At 42.7% G+C, this 10,506-nt stretch overlaps 2 protein-coding genes across 3 annotated transcripts; one reads left to right on the plus strand and one right to left on the minus strand.

The window, feature by feature from the left end:
- Positions 1–299: 299 nt before the first annotated feature.
- On the plus strand, positions 300–3,071 carry LOC138212256 (lactoylglutathione lyase-like). Its single transcript, XM_069172559.1, has 6 exons — positions 300–477; positions 1,548–1,630; positions 1,733–1,873; positions 2,128–2,195; positions 2,405–2,494; positions 2,897–3,071. Exons 1-6 carry the CDS (start codon positions 409–411, stop codon positions 2,989–2,991), a joined length of 546 nt encoding a protein of 181 aa, XP_069028660.1. The 5' UTR covers positions 300–408; the 3' UTR covers positions 2,992–3,071.
- Positions 3,072–4,318: 1,247 nt separating this feature from the next.
- hey2 (hes-related family bHLH transcription factor with YRPW motif 2) lies at positions 4,319–10,078 on the minus strand. 2 transcript variants are annotated; one of them, XM_069172597.1, is made up of 5 exons: positions 9,414–10,078; positions 7,841–7,919; positions 7,658–7,741; positions 6,994–7,075; positions 4,319–5,726 (listed from the first exon to the last, which is right to left on the minus strand). In XM_069172597.1, the coding sequence occupies exons 1-5, from the start codon at positions 9,497–9,499 to the stop codon at positions 5,068–5,070; spliced, it is 990 nt and encodes a 329-aa protein (XP_069028698.1). In that variant the 5' UTR covers positions 9,500–10,078; the 3' UTR covers positions 4,319–5,067. The 2 variants fall into 2 exon arrangements, with proteins under 2 accessions (XP_069028698.1, XP_069028697.1); XM_069172596.1 differs by having other exon boundaries at positions 7,658–7,919.
- Positions 10,079–10,506: the final 428 nt, after the last annotated feature.

The raw sequence follows: 10,506 nt of genomic DNA on the forward strand, positions 1-10,506 counted from the left end.
CAATCAGTTGTTTGGACTGAATGATGTCAAAAAACCCAAAGATATCAGTTTAATATCACAGAACATTAAGAAATCGAAAGAAAACGTCTGAATATTACATAAACATTTAAATATTGACTTCAAAATGTTCAATCACGAAATCAGTTTTTTTTGTTTCTCTGTATTTTTTATAGTAATATAAATAGTTTGACTTTTTATAACAGAAACGTAACTTATCTTCATCAAGACTGCCATTTCTTCTACTTTATTTGTTTTTTTTACTGGTGGAAAGGTGTTTTTTTTTAGGCACCGCCTCCTTTGACAACAGCAGCCGAAGTCCTCGAGGCACCAGGAAGCGTCAGTTCGCCGTGTTCCCGAGCAGCCCCTGAAGGCAGCAGCAGAGGAGCGTGTGGAGGTCCAGTGGAGGTCATGGAGGGTCAAGGGGTGTCGGACGACGCTGCGTCTGCTGCCTGCGCCGAGGGACACGCCCTCACCAAGGTGGTCTTCTGTTTCGCGTTGGATCTGAGTCCTCAGGTAGAAGGTAGAAGGTAGAAGGTAGGCGCCGGCCGGTGGAGCTGAAATGCAGTCCAACCTGTTGGCTGCAACTTCAGACCTGCTGACGCCTGCAGGCAGACAGTTCGTTAAGTTCAGGAAGTTCAGGATGTAAAGCAGCAGATTCAGGATAAGAACTGCAGAGGCACAGCTGATTTACCTGAAACTGATTGTAAAGGTGTAATCTACAGCAAAGTGTGAAAAAGTCATTTTGTAATTTGAGTAAACTTTTATGTTACTGTCACAAGTATTAGATGTAAAACTGTTGTAACATCTGGATTTCATCGGTGATCTTCACATTATTGTCTGAGTTCTTATACACTCGGTGGAAAGATGAAATTCAGTTTATTAAAATAATGTGTATGAAGGACACAGATTTTTTTTCATACAAACAACGGATGAAATTACTTTATTTAATTAAAGGTGTCACATTATTTTCTCTTTAAAAAAAAAAAAAGAATTGTATTATTTTTATCTACTTATTTTTTGCCAGATTTGGAAAAAACAAACTTTATTTGAACTCAAAACTACTTCCATCAGCTGGATTCCAGCTAAAAAAAAAATCTTTTAAAATTTCACCTTTATACCGCCTTTGTTTTTGCCCCAATAATAATCATAATCATAACAATAAAACAAATACAATCAACAAGTGTTACAACACTGTTGTTGCTTCGACACCTTACAATACACAAGGTCAATACTTTGTATATGTCTGTATGTAACGTGCATGCAACGCTAGAAGGTTTTTAATTTGAAACTGTTGCTTTTAATTTGAAAGGGATACAGGAAGTATGCAACTGTTAAATTTATCTTAATCCGTTCAAACTCACAGCGGAGTCGAGTTTGCATCCTCTAACATTCACTCTCCTTTCAGCTCTGTTTTGGTGTCCTCCTCCACCTCCGCACAAAAACAAGAACGTCTCTCTCCGGCTGAAAGGAGCTAAAAGAGGCTGAAAACTGCTGATTTAATGGTTTTCAACGGCGCTCGGTGTGTTTTCTGTTTTCCGTCTTCGCAGGACTTCATGATGCAGCAGACGATGCTGAGGGTCAAAGACCCGGCTCGATCTCTGGACTTCTACACCCGAATCCTGGGCATGACGTGAGTCCTCCGCCCGGACCAGAACCGCTCCGAACACCCAGAACTCCCCGTGGTTCTCCTCAGGAACCCTTTTAACCCGCCGGGTTCTGCTGTGGTTCCCAGGTTGCTGCAGAAGATCGACTTCCCCTCGATGCGGTTCAGCTTCTACTTCCTGGGTTACGAGGACAAGGCGGACATCCCGGGGGACGTCAGGGAGAGGACGGCGTGGACTTTCTCCCGCCGGGCCACTTTAGAGCTCACGCAGTGAGGAGTTTCACACACACACACACACACACACACATTTTTTTGCTCCACTCATCCATTTCGACACCGGTCATTTCAGGTCTCAAGCGTCCACATACTTTTGGCCATAAGAGAGCTTCACCTTTTTTTTTTTTCAGCACATCAAAAATTCAAATTAACAACCAGTTTTTTTTGACAATTTCACAACAAAATAAATCTCCAACACCTGCTTGCATCTTCTGATTGTTTTGTGGTGTGTAACGTGTGTTCGTCAGTAACTGGGGCTCCGAGTCCGATGAAAACCTGTCGTACCACAGCGGCAACAACGAACCGCGAGGATTCGGTGAGAAAGTTTTAACGAAGATCGATCAAAGAATTTACAGAAAGTGAACGAGAAAAAGTTAAAATTAGCTTTATTGGAGTTTTTTCTTTTTAATTTTTATGTAAAACAGACTAAATGTGTGTTTCTAAATAATTTCAATGTTCAGAACCTTTGATTTGATGTCTGAATGTCTGAGATGGAAATAAAACGTGTGTCTGGTCTCGCTGCAGGTCACATCGGCATCGCCGTTCCTGACGTCAACGCTGCCTGCAAACTATTGGAAGAGCAGAAAGTGACGTTTCTGAAGAAACCGGACTCAGGTGAGTTAAAACCTCACCGGACCTCCTGACTTCTAGTATAAACTATCTGTGTCTCGATCAGCAGCGCAATTAAATTCAAATCACTTAAAATAAAAAGAAAAGCGAAAGACGTTAAAAGCAGTCTGGATGATTTAAAAGACCAAGTTAAGATTTGAATTCTTTATGTTCTGCTGCGTCACGTCAGACTGTTAGTTTTCCACCAGCAGGTGGCGCTCACAGTCAGCGGGACGTCTGCAGGTTTGAGCTTCAGACATAAATCAGATTGAGGCCCCAGAAAAGTCATCAGGCATTTAAATTTCGGGGCTAAAACTTTATCTTCAGTTGTTAAATATCCTGTGAAAGAACATGGAGACGTTCTCCTGAAGACGAACGCTCACTACGACACGTTTTTCCACCTCGCAGGTAAAATGAAGGACCTGGCCTTCGTTCAGGATCCCGACGGGTACTGGATCGAGATCCTGAGTCCCAACAACATGGTGTCCTTACTGACCCCGTAGAGACGTCCTCGTATCCAAACACAAACCTTTGCTTTTTCTGGTGCTGCAGAATTTTTCTATGAAAATATAATAAAAAGAAAAAGCTGAAAATGAAAAGTCTGCTGATCCTGTGAATCTGTTCATCTCACAAACATTTTATACCATTTATAAAGGTGATAATCAAATCTTATAAACAACGTACGCTGTGTAAACAATAGTAATCATAAATAATGAGGACAGTGGAACAGTTTGAATGCAAAATAATTGAAGCATCATGTAAAAGAAAACGTGTTGATATTTGTCCTTGAACCCGCCAGGCCGAATCTTTTGTCCGTGACTCCGTGTGAAGCCTCCGACCGGCTCGCGTCACCTAATTTTTACCGCCGGTCACTTCAAAGCGGCGTCCCGGCGTGAGAACTGTGTCGGCTGACCGGTGGCGGATTCGTTCCCAGGCCTGTCAGCCTCTAATCCTCCATTCGGCTGGAAGTGACGCCGCTCTCCTCTCTGGGAGGATTTAACGGGTGCACCAGTGATTTCAGCGTGTAAATCGAGCGCAGGATGAAGGCGGGAGGCAAGATGGAGGAGGATTAACGCGTCCGCTCGGCCTCCTTACGCACAGGAATTTTAGGTAAAAAGTATTTTTGTTAATCGTGTCCAGAAAACATGGTTTTCTGGATCTTTCACTCGCGTCCCACGATCTTCCTGATGAGTCTGTTAAGTCACTTTTCTGAAATTTGTCGCAGTTTTTTAAGCCCCAAAATAAGTGAAAGACAAACTTTTCCGAGGAAGATCACATGACGTGATGAACACGTTGTGTTTTGTTTGTTTGGCTTCTCTCTGTATTGTTGTCTCTCTCGTGTGGTTGTTTTTTTTTTTTGTCCCTTTGTTGTCGTCGTTGTGTTTCTTTGTGCTCATTTTGAGTCTCTGTGGTAATTTTCGGGGTCTTTTGTGCATTTTTTGTGTGTCTTTGGGCATTTTGTGACTCTGCGGCGGCTTTTGGTGCCTGTGTTTTTGGTTTACACCAGTTTCTGGTCATCTTGCGTTTCTTTCTGGATATTGTGTGTCTGTTTCTGGTAATTCTATGATTCTGGTCACTTTGAGTCTCCATGGTGATTTTTGTGCCATTTTTAGTCATTTTGTGTCTTTGCGGCGACTTGTGGTCCCCATGTTTTTGATTTACACCATTATGCAACTTTTTCTGGACATTTCTACTCTGTGTTGCTGTTTCTGCTAATTCTGTGAGTCTCTGTTATCTTTTGTTCTTTTTATTTGACCAATATTTTATCTTCTTGTGGTCATTTTGATAGATAAAGTGAATGAGCAACAAGAACACCACCATGAACAACCGTTCTCTTTGTTACAGCAGCAACACCGTTTAGTCGTCTTTATTTTTTTTTACAAAGGCACACAGAGCATCACAGATATTTGGCGGGAACTTCAGTGAAAGTTTACATGTAAAAAAAAAAAGAAGAAGAAAAAGGGTTTAATATGATCAAATATCAGTGTTCTCAATTCATAGATTCTCTGTGAAACGTGGAAACGACAAATGTCGGGTTAAACATGTCGGAGTGATTATTACAAGCAAACTTTGGTTTATCACTTTAGTTTAAAAAATACCTCACAAATACAGAGTTTTAATTTATATTAAAAGCGCTGTCGCTCCCTAAAACAGACAAACGGGAAGAAATGGAGCATTCGTTGGGGACTATTAATCGACGGATTAATCCACGTCCGGTGCTTTAGTGGGTCTGCAGGATGGTGTGAGTGGGATGGAGTTCAAATAATAATAAAACATAAAATATCACCTGACTCATCAAGGTAGTAAAGCAGTGTCACGTTCATTCAAGTGGAAATAAATCTCATTTCTGAGCAGCTGGAAGACGTTTAAACTCTGTAAACTCGAAAAGAAAACCAACATATGAAACCTCACGTTTCTGTTCTCGGGTCACTTTGTGAAAGCAGCAGGTGGAAACGAGTCACCAAACATCCCGAAGGTACCGGGTGAGGAGGAGCAGGTGTTCGGGTCGGCTGTTCGAGCCTTTAAATGAAACACGTCCAGGCTGTTAAACTGTCAGAAGTTAGTGAGCAGCGACGCGGTCAGAAGGCTCCGACCTCGGTGCCCCACGGCCGGTAGGGTTTACTGCTGCCGCCGTGAGGAGTCTGGGAGGAGGAGGAGGAGGAGGAGGAGATGGGAGGACTGGTGGCGGCAGCGGTGGAGGTGATGGAGGAGGAGGGAGGGAGGATGGGGAAACCTCCGTGGAGGGCGATGGGAAACGACGCCGAGAGGGAGAGGAGGGAGGCGGGGAGCACGAGAGACGAGGACGAAGAGGAGGAGGAAGAGGAGTCTGGGTGGGAGGGGAAGGCGGAGGCCACGCCGCGCTGCGACAGCTCCGCCAACCTTTGGGGGGCGCCGCCTCCTCCGGCGTCCGGAGAGAGAGGGAGCGCGCTCAGTCCGTACGGCAGAGGACGCAGCGCAGCCACGGCGGCAGCCCAGTGATGGGGGTGCAGCGGGGGGGGGCAGAGGGTGGGGCTGCTGCTGGTGGTGGTGGTGGTGGGGGGGGGGTGGGGGGCGGCCGTCACGGCGGTGGCGGCGCGTTGGGAGGAGCAGGATGTGAGGTGGGAGAGGAGGCGGGACCGGAGCGGGTCGCCGGAGTCCACGCACTCCACGGCGCTCAGGTAGCGAGACACTTCCGTCACACACTCCCGGAAACCCAGAGACAGGAAGTCCAGGGCCAGAGCGTGGGCGTCGAAGAAACCTGCCACCACAGAAGAAGAAGTGTTAGGAGGAGGAGGAGGAGGAGGAGGAGGAGGAGGAGGAGGAGGACCCACAGAGAGCGCCGGGTTCGTTCCTTTCAACTCGTGAATTAACATCTGTGGATATTCGGTATCATAGCAACCAAAGGGCCTAATTCTTGGAGGCAAAATGTCAAACCCGGAGGAAACATCTGTCCAGCTGTTACAAGTTTAATAAGATAAGAAAAATATTTGCATTCAGATTCTTCTGTAAATTTGAGAACCCAGTTTCCTTCAGTGTGCCGAAGAAGAAACTCTAAACTTCACGCACGACTGCTGCTGAACCCAAACAAATGCTGCAGAGAGACCGACTGTGAACGCATCGCGCAGAACCCCCCCCCCCCCCCCCCCCCCCCGCCCCCCTCCCTATCAGTCCCCCCCCCCACCCACCCCCTCCTCCCTCCTGCTTTATGAAAGCAAACAGCGCTGCTCAGGGTCAAGTGGTGCTTTTATCCCTGCAGCGTTTTCCCATGGACTCACCACCTCCCTCCCACACACACACACACACACACACACACACACACACACACACACACACACACACACACACACACACACACACAGAGTCCGGTTTCCATCACTTCAGAGGACACCACATTGACTTACATTCATTTTCTGGAGATTTAACCCAATCTAAACCCTAAATTTAACCTAGTCTTAACTTTCACTGGAAACTTAACTGAAACCAAAATTTAAATCGAACCTCAATTTAAACCTAAACCTAACTTTACCACCCCTTTAACTTAGACCTAACCTGTGTTTAACCCCAACCTTATCCTAACTTTAACCATAACCTAAATCAGAACCTGTCCTAACCCAACCGAAATCTGAACTGTCTTCTAAACCTAATCTAACTTTAATCTCACTCTAACCTTAATCTCAGCCTAACATAAACCTAACCCCTCTAATTTAAATTGAACCTTTAGCTAACCATTATCTAACCCTAATCTTAGCCTAACTTTAACATAAACCACAACCCAAACCAAAACTAAAATTGATCCTAATCTTAGAATAAACCTAACTTAAACCTGAACCTAACTCTACCCATACCAACCTCTAATTTAAACCTAACCAGGATCTAACCCCAACGTCAGCCTGACTTCATCATAAACATAACCCAAATCCAAACTAAAACTAATCCTGCTCTTCAGAAGCAGCACTTCAGATTCAGGTTGCGGTTGTCAGTAGTTGATGTGTTGGATACGACGAGGTCAGCTGAGCTCCGGTTACCTTTCCCTCCTGTGACCTGCAGCATCTTCAGATGGTCCACAGTCATCTGGAGGATTTCTGCCTTCTCCAGTTTGGCCGAACCCTGATGACGTCAGAGCGGGACACTTGTTAAACTTCGCACTAATTCTAGTTAAAGCATTTTCCTATATTGATTAAAAGACATCTTTTTTTTCGCCCAGTTTTCAACGTGTGACTCTATCGACTCTTTTTGCAGCAGACATTTCAGGTGAAACTTTTTTTTTTTTTTTTTTTTGGTTTAGTTCAATGAAGTGTCTGAAGACGCTGTGACACTGAAAAAGGTTCATTTAAGCCAAAACAAAAAAACACAACGGACGCCTTCAATTTCTCTTTAACTCTGAAGATAGTTTTGAATTCAAACCTCCCGAAGTCTCACGTTTGTACTCTGTGTTCCAACACAATTCAATTGTAAACCTCCTTTGTTATTATTTCGTCTGGTATTTCCTGTTTCTCCGTCTTTGTGTGAGATTAATGAGTCAGCGGGGTGAATAAGCCTCAGACAGGTGACTCCAGTCGTTCATCAGACAGGTGGAGAGATTATCCCGAGGGGAAGATTAAAAAGCAGAGGCGAGAAGAAAAGGGATGTTTTATGAAGGTGTTGATTCTGCTTCAGTGTTCGTCGTCCAGAAACAAAACAGACGTTCACCTGCTTCTCGAACGCCGTTGGGACGAGTCTCCGTAACTCCGACAGGCTGCTGTTGATCCTGTCTCTGCGTCTCTTCTCGATAATCTGACACGTAAAACAAAACAGCAAAAAGACCGCTGTGATTCCTGAGGTTTGACACCACCATGATATTTCTTTATTGATATTCACAGTAGCCCAGAGTACCCCTCTGCGTTTCTTCCTCGCCATCACTTGAGTGGTCGTCGTCGGTGATCCGCATCTTATAAAGGACGTCTTCATGTGCCTGAAAAAATGTAAACACGGAAACTGTTCAATTCATTTATTCAGGATATTAAAAGTGGAGTAAAGTTTTGAAGTGTTGCAGCAAAAAAGTGGTTATATAACATCAGGTATTCATTTTGGTGTTTTAATGGCCATTTATATTTAATTTATGGAACATTTCATCGTTTATTAATGTGTCTTTTTCTTTCTTTGTTATTTTAAACATGGCATCCATTTTCAGCATCTTTTTTTTTAATGGATTTGTTTCAATAAATCGATCCAAGAAGATTAAATGGTTCAATTTTATACTGAAAGTGGAAAGAAATAACTTAAGTAAACTTAAGGTGCATATTTATAGATTAAACTCCACAAATGTTTTATAAAATAGTTTAAATCAGCTTCACATTTACCATAAAATGCTGCTCAAACATTAATGCATCAGATGGAAAGAACATTTACTCAAGTTCTGTACAAGTTTAACCTCAATGTTTCCATTTTATGTAGCTTTAAACTTTAATTTCACCTCTTTTCAAAGTTAATAATGACACTTTTTCCTGCACGACATTTACCTGACAGTTTTATCTTCAACGTACTTCTTTCGTAATAAGTTTTGTACAATTTTTACATTAAAAAACAATGTCTAATTGCATGTAAAGTAGTTTAAGTCACAGCCACAACAATTACATGTTGCTTTGTTGAATTTGTATTTACAAAATCATGAATAATAAATATTTTACTGCAGAATTCTCAATTTTACTTTGAAAGGACAATATGACACTATTCAAACTTTTACTTTTTAATGTTGAATAAACTTCTCCATTCGGTCACTTATTAATAAATGAATCCATAAAAACTACTTTTATTGTAAAAAAATACGTTAGAAATGTATTGAAAATATGATCATCAGTAATAAGGAGCTTAAGATGCAGTGCTGACCTTTCAATGTGCATCAAGTTCATTTTATTTTTTACCCTCTTTTTTTACAGTCTAATGGGAAACTTTAACTCTTAGTTCTTAGTAACTTTTTGACAAAACAAAACATCTGAAGACTTTGAGGTGGTTGAAAATATTTTCTGACATTTAAGGAACCAAATGATTGATTAATGATTCAAGAAAATAATCCTCAGATTGACTAATGATGAAAAGAATATTTCAAATTGGTGCTAAACTTTAGGAAGATTAATACTTTTCTACTTTATTCAACTGTTTTATTGATACAAAAAAAGGTCTTCAAAGACAAAGTCTTTAGCACTTTAGCACTAAAACCTGATTTTAAAAGCCTTTAATTACAATATTAAATCACTGTGTAAAAATTAAGTTATAATACGATTACTTTGAAATACCATGAAACATATTCAGATTAAAGGTCTGTTTTTTGCCGAGATAACCAGAAATTAAAGTTCAAAAACAACAAAATAAAAAATGAGATATAAATGATTATTATAGATAAATTCAATCATCAGCTTCTGAAGGTTTTTAATTTTCATTAAGAAAACTCGTGAGATGTTGCTCTCACCCTGGATACATGTTCTCACTGCCCACATCGATGGTCTCCTCCATGTCGCTCTCCGCCGAGCTGCTGTCCTCACACGGCCGCTTCATGGCGATGGGACGTCGGGGAGGGCTGGGTGAGTGTCCCCGGGAAGAGACGCGGAGCTTCGGCTTCAAAATTCTCCCAAATCCGAATAAAAAAACCCACAAAACAGCCCTGATCGATACCTGCGATGTATTTTTAGAGAATGAATGTTTAATGAGTCCTGCAGGAGGGAAGATAATCGATCATGTAATCAATACTAATCGGTCCGCAACGCAGGATTATTTCAGGGAAATTCCAGATGGAAATCAATCAAATAAAACTGGGATATTGATCAGTTATGAGGAATATTGCAGGAAACTGTTGATTTAATCCAAAAGTTTGTTAGAAGTTCACGTTCCGGTTCCGATCCAGTTGTCGTCTTGCAAAAGTTATTGATCCCTCCCGAAATACAAAGTCGCACATGAAACAAGTTTTCAGCCAAAATCTGAAAAAAAAAACCGTTTAGAAAAAAATAATTTCTCCGGGAGTTGTCTGTGCAGCGGTGTGAGTCCGGTAAATAGTCCGGGGCAGGTGGCCCCTGAGTCGGCTGCAGGCTGGACTGATGACCGGTGCGTCCTCCTCCTCCTCCTTCTCCTCCTCCTCCTCCTCCTCCTCTTCTGCTGCTGGAGCTTTCCCACGGAGCCTGGGAGCCACACACACACACACACACACACACACACACACACACACACACACACGCACGCACGCACGCACACACACACACACACACACACACACACACACACACACACACATAAATACAAATGTGAGATGGGAGATTTGTGCAGTCTCGGCAGGGCTGGTCCTTCTCTCCTGATAATACCAACTGTCTGGTTGTGTGTGTGTGTGTGTTGTGTGTGTGTGTGTGTGTGTGTGTGTGTGTGTGTGTGTGTGTGTGTGTGTGTGTGTGTGTGAGTGTGTGTGTGGGAACGAGGCCACTTCTGACAGTCAAAAAATAGTCATTATATAAGGCAGCAGGTTTCAGACTGGAGTTGCAGTGAAGCTCGACTGAACACTTCAGGTTTTCTGTTTC

Source organism: Embiotoca jacksoni, unplaced genomic scaffold, assembly GCF_022577435.1.
Source record: "Embiotoca jacksoni isolate LCO1_2020_lvr unplaced genomic scaffold, fEmbJac1.0.p SCAF_54, whole genome shotgun sequence".
In the NCBI taxonomy this organism is placed as follows: Eukaryota; Metazoa; Chordata; class Actinopteri; family Embiotocidae; genus Embiotoca; species Embiotoca jacksoni.

What these genes read in the sequence shown, in the direction of transcription:
- LOC138212256 (XM_069172559.1), top strand. Translation starts at nt 409, where the DNA reads ATGGAGGGTCAAGGGGTGTCGGACGACGCTGCGTCTGCTGCCTGCGCC. An exon ending in CAACGAACCGCGAGGATTCG is followed by an intron (nt 2,196 to 2,404) that starts GTGAGAAAGTTT and finishes GTCTCGCTGCAG; the next exon opens with GTCACATCGGCATCGCCGTT. An exon ending in TCTGAAGAAACCGGACTCAG is followed by an intron (nt 2,495 to 2,896) that starts GTGAGTTAAAAC and finishes TCCACCTCGCAG; the next exon opens with GTAAAATGAAGGACCTGGCC.
- hey2 (XM_069172596.1), bottom strand. Translation starts at nt 9,499, where the DNA reads ATGAAGCGGCCGTGTGAGGACAGCAGCTCGGCGGAGAGCGACATGGAG. An exon ending in CAACGGCGTTCGAGAAGCAG is followed by an intron (nt 7,076 to 7,657) that starts GTGAACGTCTGT and finishes TGACGTCATCAG; the next exon opens with GGTTCGGCCAAACTGGAGAA. An exon ending in GCAGGTCACAGGAGGGAAAG is followed by an intron (nt 5,727 to 6,993) that starts GTAACCGGAGCT and finishes CTGTGGTGGCAG; the next exon opens with GTTTCTTCGACGCCCACGCT.